General features: G+C 39.0%; 1 protein-coding gene across 5 annotated transcripts in view; it reads right to left on the reverse strand.

Annotated features, from left to right (window-relative positions):
* Nucleotides 1-1,032: 1,032 nt before the first annotated feature.
* Nucleotides 1,033-26,302, reverse strand: part of DIP2C (disco interacting protein 2 homolog C) — a 310,889-nt gene continuing 285,619 nt past the window's right edge. For all 5 annotated transcript variants that reach the window (XM_033060294.2, XM_033060283.2, XM_033060311.2 and 2 more), the window contains 5 exons: nt 13,296-13,353; nt 12,254-12,328; nt 11,142-11,316; nt 9,204-9,327; nt 1,033-4,528 (listed from right to left, as the gene is read on the reverse strand). In XM_033060294.2, the coding sequence (XP_032916185.1) occupies nt 4,276-4,528; nt 9,204-9,327; nt 11,142-11,316; nt 12,254-12,328; nt 13,296-13,353 (685 nt within the window). In that variant the 3' untranslated portion in view covers nt 1,033-4,275. The remainder of the gene's footprint in view (nt 4,529-9,203; nt 9,328-11,141; nt 11,317-12,253; nt 12,329-13,295; nt 13,354-26,302) is intronic.

The following is a 26,302-nucleotide window of genomic DNA, read 5'->3' on the forward strand; positions in this document are numbered from 1 at the left end:
TGTGGCCCCGCAGGGGACTGTGAGAAGCTGTGCTGGAGAGAGCTCAAAACTCCCCCAAACTCAGCTTTGCTCACAAAGGCGACTGGTGAGGATTTGTTTTGATCTCTGTGCATGCCCCTCCCTCCTGCCCTCTATTAATAACAGTGCATAAAGGAAATCTTTGTGTTGAAAACCAGAAAAGGAAAGCTGTGTGGCCTTTCATCAGACTTTTTCCCAATTTTTACATTCTTAGTACCAATGTGATAATGAAGAAATTATGCTGTTCTTATCATGCATGAGTCTTCTAACTCTAAAATTTTTTTCTGAATTTCCCACTTTGCAACATTATGGCCGCCTTTTCCAAAATTATTTTTAAAAAATGGAATTGAAATATTTTAACCCATTGAAAACTTTTAACCCCATTAACATAAAAATCAATCCCCTTCTTGCTTTAATGAAACAATTTGTACAACTGAACCAGGAACTTCTTGTTGTTCTGCCATCCTCTTCCTTCTGCCATCTCTAACTTGTGCTTTCTCCTTCCCAAATTTCTGGATCTCTCTTTCTGCTCAGGGTAATTGTGGGTCCACAAAACTGCACCTACATCTTGTGAAAAGCAACCTGAAATCTGAGCCAGCAGAGATGGGATTTTATACCTCGAATTTCTGAGACAGCACTCCGAAGACACAAAGACTTGAGAATTTCACTCTTCAAAATCACATTTGGAAAATGAGAGCTGGGGCCAAACCTCTTCTCTGGGAATGCTGCTACTCAGCAGCTGGGAGCCAGCTCTGAAATCAAGGTCTTCTTGGAAAAAAACAATGGAAATGGGCAGATCACATTTCCAAGAGCAATCATCTGGCTGCCCAAGGCTACTGAACAGATGGGAGGTTCTAGCCCCAAGTGTTAGTGCCCAAGCTGTAACCCACGAACTTCCACTGGCAGAGAGCTCCATCAGAGATGTAAAACCTGATCAGTAACTCCCTTAGGTGACTGATTAGCAGCATGACAGCAGCAAGACCTTGCAACAAAAGTGATAAGTGACAAATTTGAGGAGTTTTACAGTACTAATGCTTGTTATTGCTTCTCACAAAATGTTACCAAGCTTACAATAATCTTTACACTTTCAGCAAAAATGTGAACAGTATATTTGAATATATTAAAAAGAATTAAAAAAACATTTCACAAAAAACATTTGTTGCCATATGAAAGTCTTTCAGCAATAAATGCCCACACCAGTATTTAAACATTGTTAAAAGTATAATGATTTGTACTAATAAATTATGCAACAAGAGAGGTAAACAAAATAAAATTACAGTATAGCTCTCCATGTTCCTCCACCGAGCATCCGCAGCTCTCGGAAGCTCCATTTTAGATGACTAATTAAGAAACTGATATTTTCAGAGCAACAAAAATAAAAGCTTTTATTTGTTCATTTGAATATAAAACAGGCGTTATCACAGATGTACAAAGCGTACTGGTGGTTTAACATACAAGAAGGTTGCTGTCCTTTGCACATAAAAATTTTTGTTTGAATCTGTGATTGGCTGAGTTACATGAATTTCTCTAACCAGTCACCACACTCTATGAAATAACGCTGCTAACATTCAACTGATAAAAGGGACAGTCTTCCCTTGGGTAAAGTGTCAAGCAGGATTAAATATATATAATAAACAAGCACCATGAGGAATCTGCTCCTGTTTGATTAGTTTTGTGTTTAAATGTTCATTGTGTACCCTCTCTTTTTGTGCATGTGCATCGAGTTGATTACATGGTTTTGTCTGACTCCAAAAGCACAAGGTCACAAGACAAACATTTTATACATTCTCATGAATGGTTTATCTACAGTACAGTTTCTAATACAGAACAATCCTTCTTTATTGCTCAGTCTGATGGTGCTTAAATGTTTCCTTCCTTTTGCTTGCACAACAAAACCAGAAACTCAGTTTATCATTTCTCTTAACTCAGGATTTAACAACCACAGATGACAGGTTGCAGAAGAGAGCTGTTATTAACTGCGTTTCACAACTGCATTGCAGTTCTTTTATTCTCTACAAATGCAAAGTTGACTTCGTGAAGGTTAAAGTGATGCTTTGAACGACAGCGAGATTTGTTTTGCAGTACTGAGATCAGCGATAGCAGGACTTCACAAGTTAGTTCACACACTGCAATTATGTTTGTAATCAATCAACATCTTGTCTCAAACCTTACAACAACTTGCCATTAAGAACAGATTTTATTCTTTTTAGGGAGCAGAAAATGAATTTGACAAAGTATGGGATTGGTCTGCAGAGCATGAATAGGGCTATTCACAGGACAGTGAGGGCGGAAAAGATGGCCTGAAAGAAAACGCGTCTGACGTGGCGAGATGCTCCGTTCTGTACATGCAGACTAAAACGTCCCTACCTTTTAAAAAGATTTTTAACACCCAGCATCGAGACTCCCTTATACGTGATATAAACATGATAACGTTTGCCCTGCAACAATCTTAGTCATGCATATCCGGTAATGAGAGCCAGCACATGAACGTCATTTGGGACAAATAAGAAAAGCATTCTTGGACTGCAGCTGGTAAATCCCACTCTTGATCACAAACAGGTCAATTCAGTTACAACCACATGAAGGAAGGGGAAGGTTTTAAAAAAGGGGGCGTGGAGGGCAGGGAAGACAACAGAACTGGGGAATCAAACCCCTCTTTTCTCCAAAGGTAGTAAAATGAAGGCAGCTGTGATGCATGTTTTCCTACTCTTCTCCCGTGACAGCCTCAGACTGGAGACCACAGGACTCCTCCATTCCTTAACCAGGCAGATGGGTTCCTCAGATGTTTTAATGCATTTAGGGACTAGTTAGCAGATGCACGATCCATGCCAAAGGGTGGTAGTGACTGCACGCTCCTCTCCGTTACGGAATAAATTAAAGACCATCGAAACAATCGATTCCTGTAAATGTAAACTGGAAGCGTTGGCCACCGAGCTACGTGTCCTAGCTGAGAGGCAAATTGATAACTCTGTGCAAAAAACCCCAAAATTTTCCTTATAGCAGTAAAAACACCAACTAAAACAATGAAAAAAATTGTGCAACAAAGTTCTGCAGCTAGACAACAGTGCTATTCCTCAACCTGCCTTTTCTAAGTCTAACAAGTGTATGCACATGCCAGCACGAATATTTATTGTTGCCTCCATGGCAAAGAAAAGAAAATTATTGTAGTGCATTTTTAGTCTTAAATTCATTCACTGCCTTAAAGGCAGCAATAATTCCACTTGCTGGTATCTAGAGGATTCTTTTTGACAGGGATACTTAGCAATCCAGGATTGCTTTTTTTCTTTTTCCAAAAAATTTGTGAGTAACATTTGATTATCTACAGTGGGAGACACCATGCAAGTGACAAGTACTGCATTTTAAACTTTAAAATCTTTTGTCATTAGTGAATTTATATTTCATATATATATATTTGATGTGATACTATCCACTCAAGATAATACAACACTTTGTTTTTATATTAGCAAACATTTCAAGAGTTTAATATTCTTGAATGTTTCTTCTCTTTTATACTTCTAAAGAGATCAAAATAAATTAAACGTTTTGTACATAATTACAGAAGAAGTAGTTAACTTATTTTATCTTTTTGTTTAGTACAAAGATATTTGCAAGCTCATTGCCGAAATACACCTTATTTATAAATTTCTTCCATTCTAACGCTAACATCAAAGGCTCTTTGGCCTTTGGGCTTTCAGCATCTCTGACAGAAAGCTGCAAGATTTCTAATTGAAAGGTGCTACTTTGGGTTTTCTCCTCGTACCACTACATATTTTCCTAAGATGTGGGATCTAAAATGGCTTAAGTTAGTAATGGATCTGTATTCATCAGCTTTTTATGACATATTAAAACAAATGAAGGAAACAACTATTTGTATTAGTATGCAAATTGTTTTTAAAGAATCCATTTGGAGGGCAGAATAAAAAAAAATCTACTTCAGCTTACTTAATGTAAAATACAAAGCCACATTTACTCAAAAAGCAGTATTGTCCAATAAGCAAAAAAAAAAAAAAAAAGTTTAAAATGGGCTTTTCCAACACACTGAAGGGCCTTACCCCATAGTCCTTCTTCTCTAAAATTTAGTGGTAAAAGAAAACATTTCACATTATATTTCCTGCCAATCGTGACTGCTTTGAAAAGTCGTAATAGAAACAGTTCCATTCTGATGAGTGTCAGCATCTTATCTGCACACTTTTTTAGTGGACACAAAAAAATTTTATACATCTATAGTAAAGTCCATGGAAGCTTTAAGGTACAAGACTACATGTTGTAGGCCACATAGATGGGATCTAGCTGGTCTGCCAAAAATCCATCTCGTAGGTGCATACGTTGTTTCTCTCCACGGGAGTTGATAGGAATTACACCAATGTCCACAACCACCACCACCCCTACAATCAGATAGTGTTCCTCCAGGACCACATTGGTGACCAAAGGAACAAGGTCCAAAGCTTCTTGCTCAGATCCATCCAGCTCAACTACAACGACCAATAAATTTGTCCAAGTAAACACGGCACTGGAACAAAAGAAAAAATAATATTAGCTGTGGGTTTTTTCCACCCATTTCATTTTTTATCCCTTTTTCCTTGCACCTTGGTTACCTTTTGTTGGAGCTGCTTGGGCTCTTTCCATGTCCTCCTGACAAAGTGAAAACAGCAAGAGAGAACATGCTGCAGGCAGGGGCAGAACAGCCCCATGAACTCTCTCTTTAATACTGCTGCAATTTTAAGCATTGGGCTGAACTTTACAGAAACTTGCCTGTCATGGAAGCAGACAGCAAGACAGCATGTGGCTCCCTCTGAAGCCAGGGAACTGGCACAGCTCTGCTGTGCTCATGGAGTGATGTGTGTGTGGAGGTGTCTTCTCCCAGGCTTTTTGAAGAGCAGCCCAGAAAACCAAGGAGGTTAAGAGAGGAGGCACCAAGAAGAACAGCAGGAGCACAGTCTGAGCTGAAAGGTCTGTGAGACAACCCCTGCTAGGCAAGGGTGTGGAGCCCTGGGAAGGCACATGGCACAGTCAGGCTGACAGGGGTGCCCAGGGAAGGGGCGTCCTCCCTGCTCCTGCTCGGCAAACACGGCTACGCGCCGTTGGGGATGGGCTGGCTGCTGCCCAGGCAGCTCAGAGCTCAGTACAAAAAAGCTGCAATTCTTCTGGACCAATTGGCTTCCCCAGAAATACGGCTGTGTCTCCATCTGTTTTATTTTGGCTGTTTTATTTCTGTTGGATTTAAGGGGACAGGAGTTTTAACATTCCCAATGAAGGGAATGCTATTATCCCCAGTAACTCCTCTTTGCTAAAAGAACTTTGCAAGAACCCAAAGTTTTGGTTAAGCCCTTGAGCCAAAGCAGGTAAATTTTGGGAGCATTTCTGGCTAAGGATAATGCATTTATCATTCCAAATATGGAGGTTGGGAGGGTATCAAAGTCTGGTGTATGCTTCCATCCAGAGCAGTTTTACAGCTTCCTTCCATCCTCCTCCTCACATCTCCAGAGTCTCCAAAGACTTGGATCTCATGGGAGGTCAGCACAGCTGAGCCTCAAAGAGCAATCTCATTCTTCCTTGCAGGTGTTTAAGACACTTCTTCCTCTAGCTTATTCCACAGAATAAATAATAATATTCTATACATGTAAGCCATACGTCAAGCCCTGTACTTTTCTCACCTTTACCTCATAAAATCAGGGGATAACTTCCCAGAACTGTCTTGAGCATAAGCATCTGAAAGTCAGAACATATTATGCACATAAGCCATCTTCAAAAAGAGCTTTTTACCCTAAGGTCAATGCTTGATTGAGACAGAAGTGTGCTGTTTTAGCCTCTTAAGTTAGCTCTGAAAATCCATGTACTGTGGAAACATATCTTACTTTGCTCAAAAATTAGCTATGAAAATGTGCTTTATGTTGATGCTTGACAGAGTGGATTTTAGGAGAAAAGTACTTAACTCTTAAAAAAAAAAATTCAGATCCTGCCAGAGTACTATTTGATTGAATTCTTATGTGCTTATTGATCTGGAAAACTAATGAGCAGCCGAAGCAAGGAAGAGGAGGCCCCTTTTGACTTGAAATGAATTTTCATTTGTAATTATGTTTTCACAGACATTCTAGTAAGTTTTGATTGATGATGAACATTAACAAAATGAAGTATCAATCTGCACAGGTGACTATCTCCAGAGAGGTCCTGGAATTTTTATTGATGGCCGTACAAACATCTAAATTAGTATTATATATATTTTAACAAAATATAAACCTGAGTAAGTTTCATTGAAATGTAAGTTAGCATTTAAAACCATGCCTGGAAACTATTGTTAGCTTGTTGCTTGGGAAAGCAATTAATAGCAAGATTCATGAGCAGGTCCCTAAAACATGGCTTAGAATAAATTAGTTTGTCCGAATTCAGGAAACTGATTCCCAAAACTTTCGTGAAGCTTCTATTAAGTCCTAAAATCAGTGACACTCCCAAGAGGCTTCAATTTAATTTAAAACTCATTTCATATGTCATGGTTCTAACTCACTGGTGATCACTGGAAGTAAATGGAAATATTGCTCTTTATGCTCTTGCTGGTTGAGATGAAGATACATCAGCCAGTGTGTCTCTCTTATGCATACATCAACTTTGTAGCCCTGATTAATAAAAAACTCAAACCAAAAAGCTAGGGACCAAGAAGGCTGACCTTTCCTTAAGAAATAATTGAGTCACAAGAATCAAGTCACAACCAATAGATGCAAAACAGTCAATGCACTGAGCTGGGAATGGCCCCTCCTGCTGCTTCCATGTCACCAAATGCTACAGGAAAAACAAGGAATTTGTCAAAACATCTCCAGGGGAAGAAGTTCCTAATTGTTTTCTTCTCCAAATACCTAGTGCATTTGTATATATCTAGCTTTGTGTATAAACCACTTCTAAGCAAATTCCAGGAAGCTCTGTTCTGTTCCTCTTTTGAGACTGACATTTAAATGAGTCAACCATGTGCTTTAATTAAAACACGTACATTAAAACACACACCACATTTTGTGGTATTAGAAACACTTTCAAAATGCACAGTGTGTGTTTAGATCACAATAAAACCAGACTGCGCTGCTCTTTCACTTGTTATGTATTGAGACACAGGAGGTCCAGAGTCAGAGATGGTTGATTTTGTGCTAAAATTTCTTAAGAGCATAGAATAATTTTAAATGACCTTTCAGATCTGATCCTCAATGACAGAAGCTGCCCAGCAGGATCACATGCCAGTCAACAACCCCTGAGTCTCTCAATGGTGTCCAGTGTTACAAAATGAGCTGCGTTTCTTGGAGGCTTTTTTTAAAATCTATCAATTGGACATACCCAGCACCTTCTGTGTGCATCAGGTATTCATGCAGTTAAATCCTTAATGGAGCATTGTAACCAAAACAAGAAAAGAGGCTCATGCTCCTGTCCACAGAAAGGGATATACAAATTACAAATTAAAAAAAAATTTGGCTGGCTATTATTTTGTCAAGGGGCTATTATTTTGTATTATTTCACAAAGACAAAAGGAGGGTCTCTAAGAGAAGCTGAAAAAGAAGTTACGTGACAAAAGTCAAGGACAGTCAGGACAAGGATTGTGAATGAAAACCCCATGATGGTTATTTGGCAGAGCATTGGTAAGGGAAAGGCTGGGAACTGTGAACAAACCAGACGTTGTCACTCTGAATAACTGTGTGTCCTTTTCTGCAGGGACCACATCCAAGACACGTCTAATTCATCACAAATCTCTTTTTGAGGGAAAAACAACACTGAAACACAGGCCTTAAATATTGGCCTTTGGGCAGAGGATAGCAACAGTGCAGAGTGTTTTCTGAATTCTCACTCCTGTGCCTTGTACACTATCACCCAACTACTGGGAAGAGCCAAGGCACTGAGAATTATCTGCATGTACTTCTTGCAGAAATTCAGTGGCCTTTTCCTCTGTTTGTTCACCCCCAACCCTTTTCCAATTGCCACTTTCTCACTCAGGATTTCCATGGTTGTAGAACAAAAAAAGGATCCCCAAAGTGCTCTTAGCAATCTTGAAAGCAGGAACAAAATTTATGCTTTTTTTGGTACTGAAACCCATTTCTGCACGGTGCTATGCCTACCTTACTCACTGCCTGTGAGCTCATAATTTGAGGGGACACAAACCTGTGACAAACAGATACTGCTGAACACAGCAATTTATGAATCTATGGAAATCTTACAACAGAACATCTGAAAACTGATATGAAAACTTTCCATCCATTGCTGGTACTGATCTGACACATTTTCAAGGGGAATTTCATTATTCTTGAAGTATTCATACTGGTCTACATGAAGGCACAGAACCCAGCTCCCTGTGCAATCCCTGTCTGGCACAAGACCATACCAGCAGTGATGATGCTCAAGGGAGGAGGCAATAAGGCAAAACCACAGTTACAGTCAGCCAAGCAACTAATTGCATTCATTTGAACTTATATTTAAGGAAAAAGCAAAGTCTTTTACTAAAGAAACCAGTTCAGCTGCTGTGCTTCATTCATTATTAAGCTTCCTGCTCCAGGCCACACCTCTGCAGTCAGGATTGAAAAGAAAATGCACTAAATTGCTCTGGCTACTGCAACAGATTCATTTTGGTTGAAAGGTGAATAGCTGAGCGGAGGCTGTATCAAAACAAAACAACTACCTGACCGAGTCTTCTGATGCAAAAATAATGAAAAGCAATTTGTGCTCATGTTGGCCTCAAGAAATGATTTCCTGCTGTGTACATTTGAGGATGATACATTGATTAAGACAACATCATTATTAACTCATTGATTTACTACTTCAATTTCCATTGTGACCTTGATTTGATCACTGTTTCATTTATTAATAACCAATTCAAAAATGACAGTGTGTATTTATTAATAACCAATTCAAAAATAACAGTGTGTTCACTAATAAAATTTATTAGTGTGTTCATTTATTTGAAATGTTTGCTTGCTTACTCCTTCATAAAAAAGAAAAAAAAAGAAACATACTGAATGAACTTATCAGAGATCAGTCCTTTCTGATTAAATCAGTTTGTGAAAAGTTTCATCCTAAGGACACATTTGCAGCTGAGTTATAAATCCTGTGACCATCCTGACAGGCCATTTTCCGGATCAATTGCAATATCCAAGGAAAAAACCCAGACATTATAGGTATTTCAGCTTTTTATAAGGGCCCTGGTGTTATATAATCCTTACCATTCCGTGATGCTCTTGTGTGCTCTAATTACAGAGGTTTCAATATCGATTGGATGGTACCTCATCCCTCGCAATTCCATGGCTTCGTCTAATGCACCCACCACATAAAGTGCATCATGGCGTTCTGGTGGTGAGGGATAAAAAAAGAGAAAGATTATATTCTCCAGAGCATTAAATTATAGAAATGTTCACCATAAGAATTAAGTAAAATAAGTACAACATAAGTTATCCTCAAATTTCTGAAACCCCGAAGTGATTTCCGAACTAATGAGCATTTTCCATTACGGAAGTGCCATGCAGAGTGAAAAACAAAAGAAAGGAAGGCAGAAAACACTATTCCCATTTGAAAAAGACAATGGCAGAAATCTTTATCCAAAGACAGTGGCATAATTCCTGTTTTTCTCCCAGGTAGATGCAGAACACATTCCTTTTTTTAAGGCACTCTGCCTAGACAATAGGTTCCTTGGTTCTCTTTGTTTTTTAAAAGAGAAAGAACAGATTTGATCCTGACAGTGTGGCTGATGTTCTTCCAAGTGCTTTGAGATGGTCACTACAGATGGTGTTTATCAATAAACTAAAAATGTGGTATAGCTAGATAGCAAATTGCTTATTCAGGTAACTTAAGCATAACACTTTTATAGGCCATATTTTTTACCTACTGAAGAAATAAATGAGGCTGAAATTACACTTTTAAAAAGACAGTAGGCTGAAAATAAACAATTACATGCTAGTCATAAAAAAATATTTGCTAATAGACTTAAAAGCAGATAACTGACTCTTTTTCATTTGGATAGTTGTGTGGTGGTCTTGTAATGACAATACGAGTTCTACCTAATTAAAGGGCTGAGAACTTTCTGCATTGAGAGCCAAAAGTGGGAGAATGGAGCAACTCTTTGCTAGGAGAATACCTAAGCTATTTCACTGCTTAAGTTGCAATATACTTAGAGAATCCTGAGTTTTCTCAGGGCCAGGCTATCATAATGAAATGAAAAAAGCTTGGTGCAATTAGGTGCCAATATAAGGACACAGCAGTAGACCTAATCCACAGGGATTACTAAAATGTTTTCAGATTTGATGAATTACTTCTTTGGCTGAATAGCAGCTATTCTGATGTCCCTGGGATCACTCCTGGAGGTGCCCACAGTATTGCTGGAAACCCTACTTGGCCAAAAGCCTCCCCTGGCCAGCTCAGCCACAGCTACTTGTGGCACCGTGCTCCTCAAAAATCACTGAAAAAAACATTTTCCCAAGCACAGACTTTGTGTGCCAGACTTTGTGCTGGGCAGCACTGGTTCACTTACATGTGTATAAGAAACAAGGAACCTCATTAAAACAAGCAAGGGAATCCTGTACTTCCCTGAAACAAGGAACCTCATCCAAACAAGTAAGGGAATCCTGTACTTTCCTGACAGAAACCCAAACACCCTATATCTTCTCTTGCAGGCTTCTGCCTTTGTTACATTTCAGAAATCAGCCCTCTGGGGTTAAAGACAGGAAAATCTGAGGAATGAACAGCTCCTGTGATTAGGTTTATAACAGAGGTGGTGGTCACAGGAGAGACAGGGCTCAGATTGCCACCAGGATTTCTCTACCTGCACAAATGCATTTCTGGGGACACAACAGCCACAGCAAACAATGGCAGTTTCAGCTGCATTTCATATTTTTCAAGCTGAAGCACTGGGTATATGAGCAGTGCCAAAAGGTCACTGGTGGAGGGGTTTTATAGTACCTGAGGAGCAGCAAAGGAAAAACAACTATTTCAGCAGGGAAATTTTGCCCTCTGGTTTATTTTGTGATTATTTTAACTTAGGGTTTTTTTTGCTGTTTTACAGGTTTCACAGATGAAGCATGTTAGGTACTGCAGGGCCAGAGAGGCAGTGCCACCCTCCAAATAATTCAAATTATTTGCATAGACCTAGATGATGAGAAGCCTCTTACCTCCATTTGCATCTGTGAGTTCTGTTCTTCTCAGGAACCCCAGATAACCAGTTCTTGCCCAAATAGTCTGTGTGTCTCCAAAGCTGAGTCTTGAGTTAAAATGATCTGATTGCAAAGATTCATCTCCATAGATGGTAAAATACCCACTGGCATTGTGAGTGCTGTGAACCCATATCTAAGTTAAAAGCAATTATACTGGTATTAATTAAAGTAGCTTTCGAGAAGGAAGCATTATTGAACATTCTTGATGCAAATATTTTTAGTCATAGCTAGATAATGCTAAAAATGTCTTTAAACGCTGTTTCTGAACCCATGACTGACCCAGTTCTAGCACAGAGATCCCAATCTCCTTCTGTTGAAGCAGCAGGGCAGCTCTGAGCCATGCCAAATTCCTCACACCTGGTTCAGTGTATTTACCCCAGCAGAGCACCCTCCATGAACACCAGACAGATTATTTTAAAGAGTGAAGCCAGGGACCTTCACCTGTGGAGAAGGATTCATTCCATCGAATTGGAAGCATCATGGAAATTTTTACAATCTAAAATTAATGAACCCTTAACAGAAACTCACAAATTAGACCATGGTTTTAATTATGATCAAATATGTTCTTCATTTTGTTAACTAGATTTTTAATTGCTTGAATATAACATAATTTTTTTCTCTCTAGAAACGTAAAATAAATTTGAAAAACATAGTCTTGCTCAACTCAGCTAATGAGAGTACTTCAGTGCAATGAAGCACAATGATTATGGAGAACAGCACAAGAAAACCATCTAGCTGAAATTAGACTAATCTATAAACTTACTTTTCATGTAAGCGTCCATCAGAATTAGCAAAGCACCAAATATAAAATGTAGTTAGCAAAAGCAGATTTTTTCATTTTTTTAAAACTTGAACTATTACTATTTAGAAACAATTTACTAACAATTTTAATAACGACACAAATATCATAATCCACACTTTATAAAGATCAGTAGAATTCACTATTTTCTTAATTGGGCATTTGATTAGATGTATCATAGGAAATCAAGGAAATCATTAGCATGCACAACAATAGCTTTGTCTCTGCAATTTAGTTCAGAACATAAAAAGTTCAGGTTCTCATGACTCACCTCACCAAGATGAGAATCTCCTAGGGGTCCCTTTGTTTCTGGATTAGCAATAATGATACGTACTCCTGGGAGGATCTATTGAAAGAAAACAGGAGGCACTAAGAAAGCAGGTACCACCTTATGAATTGTATGCTGACGCTTTGTCCCCAAAGAACCTTCATTACAAACTACAAGAAATCCTTAAAAATCCTTAAAAGGTTAAGGTAGACTTTAAGGAAAAAAAAAATAAAAAAATCCATAGATATGATACATTCTGAGATAATTAGCAAGTGTGACAAAACTGTTTCTCTTTGTGAACACTGTTCCATCAATAAACCTCCTCAGAAATCAAATGTTCAGCAGCAGAATGAAAGTCTGACCAAATGGCCCCTGTCTCTAGGAAAACACATAGTAGGATAGGAAAAACCCCAGGGAACCTTTGGTCTGGAACAAGGAGAAAGCCACAGGCATCATGCAATCCTGCCAAAGACCTCATGTAATGGACATTCAACAACTGCAGAGACAGATGTTGAGCCCTAGAGTAGAAAAGGGAGCATCCTCTGACCATGAATGTCTGCAAAGCCACTGACAGAAAGCTTTAGATGAGCACCCACAGCATCAGAGGCTGGCCCTGTGTCCTCTCCCTGTCCCCACAGCCTTGCCCCAGCAGGGACAGCCCCTCTGCAGGTGATCAGTAGCCTGTGAGCACAGTTGGGCATCTCAGACCAGCAGCTCTCACTGGATGTAGACATCGATGGAACAGCCAGCACCAGCACCAACTTTGTCAGCTGCTTCAAGAATGACAAGCAGGGGATGAAATACCTTCTTGCATAAGAGAAGGAATTGATTTCTGCATTAAAGAGTGAGGTACAAGTTCTGAGAGAGCAGTAATGCATCAGTTACTGCCATCATGCTGTAACCTCAACAGTAAAGGAAGGACATCAATCTGCACAGCTAATAGCCCCTTCCCTAGTACTATATTAATGTAAAAATTAACAGAAATGGATATTAGCTGAAAATATTGACCATAAACGTTAAGCTTAAATCTTCTTTCAGTACTTACTTTTCCAGACTCCATGAGAGGCAAACTATGTGGAGATCCTCTTTCAACTAAACGAACTCTGTAAAATAATATGCATAATACACGGTTGTGTTTAGTTGCTTTTCATTAACATTTATTTCTGAAAGGAATGGTTAATGGTTGCAGAGTTTAATGTTATTTTTGGAAGAAATGAAGCTTACATCCTGTTATGTGGATCATAATCAGACCCAATATGTAATATTAGTCAAAACTTATGGATGGGAAAATAATGAAAAAAAGATGTGTGTGAATGTTTTCTTAAATAATGCAATCTTCAGATGTAGTTGGTGCCTTTTATTTGTTTTTGATAGACTTTTGTAATAGGAATTCCATGCACAAATTTATTCATGACAAGAGGGATCTAAAATACTGATTTCCCACAAGAACATCATAAAAGCCAGGGCACAGACACAAAGCATGTGAGCTGAGTGAGCAACCACATTCCACAAGTAGCTGACAGCTAAAATCAAAATCATATCAAAATAACTCATAACCTGGCCTCAGCTTCAAATCTGCATTTGCAATCTTTTAATTATTTTCAATGGACAGTGGTTGATAAACATTTTAATATTAAAAAAAAATAATTTAATGAAAAATGTTATTACTGCTGAGATCAGATCCATTCTCAGAGTGTGACTTCCTGGTTGTGTCTCTTCTTTTTTTAGATAACTTATATCCCCACTAAGTGAACTCGAATGTCATCTCTCCTTCAGCGGTCTGGAAGGAAATTTCTCATTTAACCTTAGAAAAGTATTCAGCAGGTTAGAATGAGAGACTCCCAAGTTCTAAAACAGCTGATGATTTCAGCCAGTACATGGCAAAGAAAATTTGGTAACATCTAGTTATTCCTGTATCCTAAGTAACTTAAAAGTTCTAACAACTATGAAAACCTTAAACTTCCCACTCCTAACAACATCCATAATCCACTTAACCAGTTAAATGTGGACTTGTGTCCAAAGAGCTGCTCTTACCTCTTTCCTCCCCTCAGCTCCAGGCATCAGAAAGACAAAACCCCACAACATAAGATGCCTAAAAGCCAGTCATGTAAAAGGTCAAGATGAAATATCAAAAGACAAGGAAACAGACACGAGCAGATGGATGGAGACCTGGATCCCATTAAGCTGAGCATAAAACTGAGTCTATTAGGAGCAGTCACAATAGACCTTTTTTGGACTGTTTTGAGGTCTTTTTATACACAGGACATTGCAGTGCTCAGTTTGGGAAAGGAGGGATGAGACAGAGAGACCTCAGCTAGAGGTCCCTTTGGAGAACAAAGCTTTGGTAAGTTCAGACCCTAAGCACAAAGGAGATGGAAAAAAAATCTTTCTCCTTTTTTTTTTTTCTTTTTTTTCCCTATTTCTTTGCTCCAAGAGTCTTCTATAGAAGGTGAGACCGTTGAGGTCAAGGCACGAACAGTGAATGGTGTTTTATCTGCAGTTCTGGGGAGTCTCTCAACACTGATGAATGGGGCAGGGCTAAACCCTGAGATATTGCACATCAATGTGAACAGCTCCTGTCACTAACAGAAAGATACAGCCCAAACACCCAGGAATTTCTGACCTTTTCCCAAGTTGTGTTGAGAGGAAAAGGATGTAAAGTGCCCTACAAGGGGTACTGCCTGGAGCAGCTGGGCAGACACAGCCTGACCTAAAGGGGTGTAACAGGAATCCCTTTTCAACACCCATTCAACTGCCACTAAACTTCCAGAAGGAGCCTGAAGCACTAATTACCTCCTCTGTGTGTTACCTTTAATGCTGTACTGCCCTTGTTTACACTGTTGTGTTACAGGTGTAACAGGTCTGTGTTTTCTACATTTCCTCTGAGCCTCCCACCAGCTGAAAAGCAGTAGAGCCAGCACTGGATTGATGGCAAAAGGGAAAACTGATGGAAAGTGAAGCTACAGCATCCATTTCTTCATCCAGGAACACAGACACAGGGCAGCAGAAAGTTGGCCATGGAAGCCTCTCTAGAATGTGTGTGTGCAAGGCTAAGTTAATGCTGCTCTATAAAGGGTACACCTACATCAGCCACACTTGTGGCAGCAAATGGCAACCAAATGGCACACAACCACACAAATGGCAGCCAAATCACAAGTATTTGGGAGTATTTGGAAAGGGGTTTAAAAATAACTTTTTATATATTGAAATGAAATCAAATATTGCAAAACCCAGTTACTACTAATGCCTATATATTTCTGTCTTTGTACAAATATATATCTTTGTTCTCTAAAATCCATATTAGTCTAGAAATAGAAAATGCCTTTAACTGAGTTCTTCCAAACATCTGACATCTCCAACAGGTGTTTGGAGACAGGTAGCTACTCTTGGAAGAAATGGTCATCATCTCACCCACTAGGTACCTCCTTTAACAGTTATTTTACCTATTATTTACAAGCATTTGTGAAATTGAGAAAATCTTTTAAAAAAGACAATTTAGAAAACCTCAGATACAAGCACTGTTAAAAGTGATGGTATAACAAAGGTCAGGAAACACTTTGTGCAATTTAAGATAGGTTTTAAGAGAATTCTACTTGAATTAACAGTAGAATAAACCTCCAGGGCAGGAAAAGTGCATGTCAGAACTGTCCAGCTGCCCAGAGATACTGGTGGCCTTTGCTCCCTTCCTGTCATTAAGACATGCCTCCATGAAGTGTTGCTGAACTCCAAGCCTAGCAAAAATCACAAATAATAAAGCAACACATTCAATAGTCAATGGTGTGACTGCTGGAAATGAATCAAGAGTCATAAATCTGAAAATCCTCTCTTTGCTTTCAGCATCTGTGCTTCCCATCTTGTTCTTACTATCACTGGAATATTCTTCTAGTTCCCTTCTCCACCTGTTTCATTTAACCTTGCCTGATTTTTTAGCACATGATGATCCATAGAAGGTGCAATTTCTCACTTTCCAGCTCTGTTAAACCTCTCCTACTCTGTGCTTCCCGCCTCACATCCCTACAGAGTTTTCACAGCAGTGCACTAAACATAGAATGGCATTTCCTGGAGGTTTTCTGTGAGGGCCTCCTAGCACCCAAAACCTTGGATCCTTTTAAAAAAGTTTCTGCTAACCTCACAATCCATTGGGGAACACACTGTTAAACCTCTGACAAATCAAAAAATAATAAAAAATATTTTGCCACAAAGATATTTCAAAAAAAATATAAGTAAAACATGAGATTCTGATGTTAACGACTCTCATGTGCATTCTTAATTTTAAGTGCTTAATAGTCTCATTAACTCTACTGGGACTAGATACTGTGAATAAATGATGAGCATTAGGCAATAAATTTTAAAATTAGTTTTATTGTGCCTCAGCACAAAATAATTCAATTGTTCCCACTCTTCCTCAAGAGATTTCCCTTTTTCCACTGACAAATGCAGACACAACTGAAAATTTCCTTGCTTCTCTCTTGAGCAAACAGCATCAAGGCTGCTCTGGTAGGCAAAACTAAAAATGCAGAGCACAGGGCCCATCAGACCCTTAAAAACAAGCCCTCTGAATTATCCAGGTGATGCTGGCAAAGCAGCACACAGCTCCTTGCAGGCTCCCTAGGACAAGGACAGCAAACCCTCTCCAAATCCACAAATAATTGTAACCCGCTCCCAGGTCCAGGAAGGGCAAGTCCTGTTTCTCAGCAGTGCTCCAGAGTTCTTTGTTGGGAATGAAAACAATCTCTTACAAAGTGAGTACAGAGCCTTCCTGCTGCTTTCTTCTGCTGCTGAGTCTTGCTGGGAAGGGCAGAGGAGAACATGGCAGGAGAGCCAGACTGGGCAAAGAGCATGAAAATCGAGTGGATGCAGAAAACATGCTGCCCTTGGGTGGGAAAGCTATTTTTGCACCTTCTGGTGGTTTGTAGCCAAGCTGAGAGGGAAAACTTAAATGAGAGACCCAATGAAGGCAGACAGGGTATGTCCCCCACTAAAATGTCTCATTGGAGGGGGGATAGGCAGAGGATGTTTAGGAATTGTTTCACTGTTGCAAAACTATAACCAGGGATGATCCACAATGAAACTGAAATATTTACACAGAACACTATGGAAGAGTATATTTTTCATAACTTTTTTCCACTGGTTCCTAAGAACATTTTCTTTAGAATGTCTCTCACTGGAGCTGTACAGTTGAGAAAACTGTTTCAAAGTCTGGTTCCTGGGATTTAATGGGGAATGCAGCTACACCCCAGCATGTGCCAACTTCTTTTCTTGTTACAATTTAATATATTGAACACATTTAATCTTCTTTAAATCAAACACTATAGAAAAGTAGGACTGAAATCTGACTTCAGAACAGGAACTGGCCAGCTATAACTAATCAGGCACTGCAACCACTGTACAGCAAAGGGGTATCACAATGCAGCACCAATGTCTTTCTGCCCAACTATCTTACATGAAACTGAAAATTTTGTGTATGTGCCATTTAAAATCTGGTTCATTTGGTGATGAAAACTCTCCAAAATACACTGCACAGCTTGTTAGTGCTTCACATGTCAGCAGAGCTGTTAACTCTTGCTTTGGGAATCTGCAGGGGCTGGCACATGCAGAGTGGTACTAAGCAAGACTACAGTGCCAAAACTGGGCAATCCTTCAGAGCTGGCTGTGCTGCTGCTCAGAGAAAGAGTTTGGGTTCTGTGATTCTAATAGAGATGGAAAGAAGCTATGAGGTCATCCAAGTCTTGCTCTCTGCCAAAAAAAGACAGCTCCCTGCAGTGCACTTTTGAGTGCTTTGCCTACTTCTGTTAGAGTATTTCAAATGATGGGGCTTCTTCCACTTCCTTTCAGGGCTTATGTCTCACCTGAATTTATTTCAAATCCAGGAACCTTTTTCACTCTGCTTGGCATGAACTAGTCTTAGCTTCCTCTTATTATTTCTACTTTTCCATGTCCAACTCAAAGGAGTTTTCCCCAGTGCCCCTGTTCTCCTTCAATGTAACTCAGCTGAAGAGAGTGCCTTTTACCCTACCACTTGGCCTAACCCACTTCTTGAACTTTTGTCTTTGCTTTATAGCCATTCCCTCAAGCTGAGCCATGGTAATTGCCCTCTTCCTCCTTGCCTGTGTGCCAGCATCTTCTGTCAGCCAGGCTTGGGCACTGAACCTTCTCACTCACATCACCTCCAGCTCTGATTTCCCTGCCTGTCCCACCAACCTTTCCTCCTTTCTGGAGCAGCTCTCACACCATCTCACTTCACAGGCATGCCAGCTTGGAAGTCCAACTCTTTGGTTTCTTTAATACAGCTATTTTGCACTCTGATTTCTTACAACATCTGTTCTTGGATGCTGCCACTCTTGAAAATCTCCAGCAACAAAGCCTAGAAGAAACTAAATAGGATGTGAAGAAATATAACCCAATGTATTTAAGGCCTCTCCTTGCCCACAGTCTTTCTGCGGCAGAAAGCAACAGCCAGTGGTCTCTGGTTTCATTCCAGCCCTATTTCTGATGTTCACCTACTGACCTTCATCTTACATTAATAGTTAAACTTGTGGGGGAAACATGGATATTTTTTTATCCTGCAAGATATTGATGTATTGAAGATTTTTCAGTATTAAACTGGAACAAAGAAGTTAAAGATGTACATAAGCTTTAAACAGAATCTAAAACACCATGTGGCAGGTCAGAAAAAGAGGTTATTTATGTTTAGTATTTCAGGGCATTTTATTTTGTTTTGAAATGAAATTAATTAACTCTCCAAACTGAAAATTTGGAAACTAAAAAACTTTAACCCCCATCATGAGCAGAAATTAAAAACTTAATGTGTTTTGTCCACTTTGAAGACTCTTTTTCCTTAAGCTGAAAAGGATCTGACTTCAACACAATGGCCTTTTACTGTGAAAAACAGGCCAACTAGCTAATTCATTAGAAATAGTAACCAAAATTAAATGGCAAGGCATTTCATGTCAGAGACCTTTTATGTGGCTAATCCAGAGCACAGAGACTACCCAGTTCTGACTCAAATCAAGAACTACTGCCATCAACAACACCTTTCAGACATATATCAGTGTCCAGTCTGAGATGGTGCTTGGGTAAGATTTTTGGTGGGAAAGGGCTGATGCAACATCTTCTCATTTTCTATAGTTGGAAGAAGGATGGGCACTGTAGGTAACAGTGGGATCCTGGACTGGCTTAGGGCTCTTTGACACTCAAGACTCTCAGTGCATTTTCTCTTTACCCAAAGAACATAATGTTTCTTCATAAACAATTCCAGAATTAACAAGTCAATGAAGTCATTCTACCAAAAAAAAAAAGGAAATATGGATCAAAGAACATAAGCTCTGCCTTCCAAAATGACCTGTAGGGTTCAAATAGGAAATCAGGAAAGTAGGAAAACTGCACAGCTGAATACTTAGGCTGAAGGGAAAATGTAGATAATGAAAAAGTTTCTCTGCATCTTCCTAGTTTCCTCAGTGCAGTTTTTCTCCTACCACATGATATATTCAGATAATGGATAAATACAACTGAGATTGAAAAAGGCACTTTGGGATTTAGGCAAACTTGAACCAACCAAATGAACAACCGTTAAACTTTCTGTATGCCTAAAGCATATTTCAATCCTGTTAATTTGATAATCAACAAGAATTAGCACTAAATAATTTCCTTTAATGCATAGGAATCCTTCACTATAAACCTAAATTACACTTCATGTGCTAAATTCCCTGAGGTCAAAAGCTAAGAGCTTCCATTCCTTCAGATGGCTGGACAAAGAAGCAGAAAAAGTTACACAATGATTTAAGACAGTTCAGAAAGCTGCAAATGAATCAAAATGGGACAAGAACTCTGGTTCAGGAAGGGAACACTCAGAGCTTTACAGATGAAAAAAAGCAATAGCAATTTTATCATAAAAGATTATGGGAATACATTAAAAAGGTAAGTCATGTTTATGTTTGCTTTCAGCTTTGAATTACTTTAAAATGTTCAGCTGTCATCACACATTAAATTTGTTTAAATTAACTTTGCACATTGTTTAAAGCACGGTATACAACTATGTAAAGAGAGTGCAGTGGACCAGGACTCTGGAGAATTTGGTCTCCCACCTTGCACCTGAAGCACCATCAGGTACAGCATCACCCTTCTCTGTGCTTCAGGTTCAGCTTTGCAAAACCAGGCATAAAGCTGCTACAGCTGTTGCATCTGTACTCAGATTACAAACCTCCCAGGACATGGTGTTTATCACTAATCGTTTTTACAGTACTTTTCATAATCACAGTAGAGATATGAAAATTCTGCTTAATGCAATATGCTTTTTTAATTTTGTAACCCTTTGTCTTCCTAGTCCTAATCTCTAAAGAGACTTCACATACAGGGAAAAACTTAATTATAATGAACTTGGGATCTAAAAACATCCTCAGCTAATAGAATTAGCTTATTTGTTGTTAACAAATGTTTTGGCATTGCTAATGAAATATTCACATTCTACATTCCCACAATGTAATCAAAGGTGGAATTTCTGAAATCAAGTAATTTTCTTTAATCTGTCCCCTTCTCTTGCTATAATCTCCAAATTTGCCACCATTAGCTGACTCACCCTCCATTTTTTTGGGAAAGAATCTGCAGAAAGTTCTGCTTAACAACAACCAGGGAGATTTCCTGTGCATGGAACACCAACACATGAAGCTATTTTCTCAGTTCAATGAGAACTGTAGATGAGCAGTCAGAAGGAAAGGTCAGCAGTGCCTGAGCAGCAGTGCCTTCTACACCTGCAGGCACTGAAAGGGACTGTCCTGTCACTGGGACTCACTGGGAATTGTGGCTGAGCTTCTTGAGACTCTTTGGTTACACAAGTTCATCTTCTGCTCACAGACACTTCCATTATATGCCACAATAAAAAGGACAATAGGCTTGAAGCAACATTTAGATCCATTGAAAGGAGCCATTTAATAGGGTATTGCATCTCTAACTGTATTAGAGATGTTGTATTCTTCATTAAAAAAGGAAGCTTTTACTATTCAGAGTTCTCCTTCCCAAGCCTGACCATTCCTTCAGTTTTCCTTCAGCCAGAGACTGCATTGACAACAGGAGCCAAATGAGTGCCTGGGGCTGGCAAGCTGGAGTGGGTCCCAAAGGTGCCAGGGGTAACTGGCAGCACAGCACCCTGTGCTGAATTATTTGTCACAAAAAACTGATGGTGTGTGGTATGGCAAAGGCCCTGTCCTCCTGCAAAGAGGGGGATGGAAAGAGGGATGGAGAGCATGTAGGAAGCTCCATTTCTTATAGCACAGCAGTCTGAGGCTAGGGCTGCAGAAGATACAAAGCCTTGTTCCAAATCTTACATATATTCATTAAGTATTTCCCCTTGCAAAGCAGATGTGTTGTGAAATGCCCTCTAGGGCAGCAGTGTGGGAAAGCAGCACATTTTCCTCCACTACTGAAACAGCAAACATACCCTATGCTGATCACTTGGCACTTTTAAAGAATCAGTGTTTAGCATTCCACTAAGAGTATATACCAAAATGAAGGAAAGCAAATTGTTTCAGAATACATTATCTGCAAAAATCAAATGCATAGTATATCTTCCTTGCACAAAAAACGGAAGAATCAACATCCCATTTTATTAAGACATTCCTGTAACTGTACAACTAGACTCATAGCAAAGCTAGACTGTAAGCTAGACTCTATGGAAGAGAGAAAGAAAGAAGTATGGCTTGTAGTAACAAAAAAAGGAAGAATTTTAAGTAAATCTTCCTCAGAAATCTGAGCAGCCAGATAGTTTTATCTATTCCCAGCTTCCATGAGAAGCATGATTGAAAGAGAAGGATCTGTAACACCAAAGAAACTCAGTCTACCTGGACATAGGAAATCCTTTTAAATGTCAGACATCTTCAGGAACAAATATGTTGGTGTATTTTAGTAAGTTGAAAATCTAATAAGCAGTGAAAATTTCAATAATTTTACTGAAATTTTATAATTTCACCAAAATAATTGTTACACACAAAACTGGTTTGTAAAAACAAAAATGGAACAATTTTCCATCTAGTTCTTTTACTCATATTGAAGAATGACTTGCCAATGTTACTTGCAAACAGTAACACAACTGCAGTACACCCACATTCCTGCAAAGCTACAGCTTTTTGTTTTCCCTTTGTCTAACTTGGTACACAGGACAGTATTCTCTTCCCCTTAAGCCCTCCAGGGAAATACAACTGGAATTTCTTGATTTGTAGTTAAACTATGCTAAACCACATCCTCTCTCAAAAACTGTATTTAGAGCCAGCTCTTATTGTCCTGTTCCACTAAAATCATGATATGGTTTTCTCTTGAAGATTACTTTATCAGGGAAGAAATGGGCTTGTATCAAGGGAGGAAATACTTCAGTGACAAGTAATCTTGCCTTAGAAAGCACAAACATTTCTTTGTAGGGCTCCCACCCCCGTAGTTCTTGGACATTTCTCCCTTTCTTCTGCCCTGCACAGAAGTTGTGCTATGCCTGGAAACACGAGGCATCTTTAAAAGCTCTTTGAAAGGTACATTTACAAATTTGGTTGTAGCTCTGGATCCTCATGAGTAAACAGTACAACTTCTTCAACAATATTAGCTCCTCTTCAGTTTCCCAGGCCATCAGCTTTATTCCTAATCACTGACTATTCAGTGTACGGAGATTAAACAACTTGGTCTCCTGATGCAGTCAGAACAGCAAGGGAGAACCTTTCCTCCTCTCTAGACAGACTGGGAATTCCCTAAGCCAGAACTGAAAGTGTTCACAGGATGCTTATCAGCCCAAATTAACTTTTCTTTCTGGGAGATTTGTTTCCCATAGATCAGAAACAACGCCAAGCGGATTTTTGAGACAGCAGTGTTTGCATGGCAGAAAGAAAGTACAGTAGTGCTAAAAGGCCAGGGCTGTATCTTCTCCTGAGGAAAAATATGAAAAAGAAGGAGGGTTTTGCCAATACCATGACAAACAGCTTATACTCACAAGTAAGATTCTGAAAGCTAATAGGCAAAATGCCTAAAAGCCAGGCAGTTCTACAAAAATGCCTCAAAACAAAACAAAAAAAACCCCAAAAATAAAATAATTTGTTTTTGTACCTAAAACTTTGAGGGACTCAGGTTTTATTTTAACGACCTCAAGCCCTTTTCTCAGCTGAGTTACTTCTACCAACTCCACAGGGGTGCAAATCTTTTTACTTTCATGAAAAAATGGTTTCTGTGGTAACAGAAAAAAAAAATCCAAACAGCTAAAGCAACAGACCACTACAAAAAATTATGGGTGGTGTGTGGAACTTGGAACTGGAGCCACCCACATGAGAATATCCCTGAAGCTCAGGGTGACAGGAATGGTACTGCTGGAGGTAGCACTTGACAATTCCATGTGCAAAATGATCTTATTGTGTCTAAAGCACTCTGAGGACAATGGCATTGGAGGACATTCATATGTTTGGAACAGTTCACCAGCTACATAAAACTTGCACCTCAAATACAACCCATGCCCTCTGCCTGCAGAATCTCACTGCAAGGGAAATGCTGGCTGGTGTCACAGAGGGTGGTGAGGGATTTTAACCACCCCTTTGGACCCCACACAGTGAACAACTGAGGACTGGGATTTTCTCTGACCTGTGACTGGGCTCTGTAACCCATGGCAGGAGCTGGAAAAGCCCTGCTGCCCCCTGCATCAAGGGAATACTCCTCAGTTTCTCTTTTGCTACCACTGGCAAATGGCTTTCAAATAGGATTAGTCAATTAAATTCTCACAAAAGGTAACTATTTCACTGTCACTTGCTATTAGCAAGTCTCCTTCTGACACACCTCCCCCTGCCTCTGCTCCCTCCTGTGTGGATATAAAATGGTTCCACACCGTGACTGCGCTACAGAACTGTGGCTACAGCACAGCCAAAAACTCAGCTAAGGAGTTCTTTTGTATGGCAACCCTTTAATAAAAGTATTGCTCAAGGTAGAGGGAAGAGAAGTGTTTGAGAATAAGGGAAAAAAGCTCCTGTGGATGTGCTGTTTGGTATTACCCCAAATAATGCATACATAATATGAAAGCTTCAGTAAAATGCAGAGGAGAAGGATAAACAATAGCCATGATGAAAGGCTATCTTTCTGTTCCTGCATGAAGTCTGAAATGCTGGAATATATTAAAATGAAGGCAAAGCCTTCACTGATTCCTTTTGACAGAGCCTGGATTTCAGACTGGGCTCAGTGTATAAACGATCTATAAAAAAAAATCCTAAGTAACTGTTTTCTCATTTCTTTGAAATGCTACAAGTGTTCCCTTCTTTTCTGGAGGAATGAATTCAGAATTTCCATCCTCTGAAAACACCTTTGTCAGGGAGACAATGTCTGAACAAGTGTGGAGGAAGTTCAGAGATCTCTGAATACTCTTGGAATCCAAAACAAAAAGTAAGACTTGCTTATTATTGTTAGTACAACATACAAATGACCTCCTAAGTAGTCGAGTCTGCTAATGATAAAGTATATACAAGGCAATTTTGTTTTAAGAGCTACATTAATTTGCATCACTCCAAGAAGATGTCAGTGGCCACATGAGAAAACACACCTGTTTTGTATAGCTCCACAGATTGCTTGTTTAATAAAGAGGGCAATCAAGTTAAAATAAGTGTCCTAATGATGGAGTGGGTGTATTTCAATTAAAGACTATGGATATCACAAGCCACAAATTGAGTAATAGCCTAAAAAAAAGACTAAAAAATTAATAAATTGAACTCAAATACATCTTTGTGTTTCTGGTCTGTTTGGCGATATCCCACACCTAGATATCCCTGCAGTTCACCATTACATGTACCTCAAAAGAAACTCTAGTAAAAAAGAGTTTAATAAATTAATTTTTCCATCTTTACTACCCTACAGACTTAACTAGATGAAACTGAATAATTTAAAATATCATTTAATGCACCCATTATTTCACCACAGTATACACTGAAGTTTGAAGACAGGATAAGAAAGGCAGGATGGGAAAGGATGTCTGCATGTGTGAAACTAGAGATGGCATCAAATAAAATAGAAAACAGTGTTTACCAGCACTTGCCCAGTTTGTTACAAAATGTCAATGCAGTTCAATAAACAATTTAAATGCAATTTGTAGTCAAAATAAGGGGGAGCTGCCTATGACCAATGCATGCAAAATGGCATCTAAATCTTCATCAATACATCAATACATTTGTGACTAGGTTAGTGGCTCTCTCCCCCTGGGACTCTAAACCACCACTACATCAAAGCTCATAAATGGTCACTAGCTGCTACTGAGCAAGACTGGAGACATTTTTATCTGCTTTTGGAGGTAGACAGATTGCAATGAATATGTTTCCTTTTCTTATCCTTTAAAAATGAACTTCAATATCAAATAAGATCTTCCCTTGCTCCACTTAGGGCAGAGCAGTGGTTTTATTTTTTTTTTAGTGGATAAGGTTTTGATATAGGTAAGAATATTAGGATGCAAGGGGATGTTTATCTTTACAGGATTTGCATGAAGTTTCAGCTTTAGGAGAAGATCAATGACCTCCCTCAGCTGTCACCAGATGGATCCTTCAGCTCACTATTTAAAATTTCTGAGGAAATTCTCTATAAAATACTTAAAATATGAAAGATACCCAGATATCCTATGTTAAAATATAAGAAACAATTCAAAGCATATTTCAATATTTTAAATGTAATTTTATTTCTAATTCATACCTGCTAGTTTCAAATTCAAGGTAATTTCAAATATGTATTATCAAAGTAAAAGAGTAACATTTTGAAAACAGCTTTGAATGAGTCTAAAAAAATACGGTTTAGGATGTTTACAAATATAACTGAAACATTTGAGAATCCAGCCTGACCTGATGCAGAACACTTGAAAATATTTTGCCCTGTTGATGGGAAAGAAAGATTTATTTAGGTTTATTCTCAGCTTGATGAAATGGCATGTTTTGCCAATAAATAGTTTTTCTACCAAAAACTAAGCCACTGCTAAGGAAAAAGCTATGAAATTCAATTTTAATATCAGAAATGTGTTTTTTGCTGGATGTTTTATAAACACATGTACATATTGTTTTAGAATACAAG

The sequence above is a fragment of the Catharus ustulatus genome, chromosome 1, assembly GCF_009819885.2.
Source record: "Catharus ustulatus isolate bCatUst1 chromosome 1, bCatUst1.pri.v2, whole genome shotgun sequence".
Classification (NCBI taxonomy): domain Eukaryota; kingdom Metazoa; phylum Chordata; class Aves; order Passeriformes; family Turdidae; genus Catharus; species Catharus ustulatus.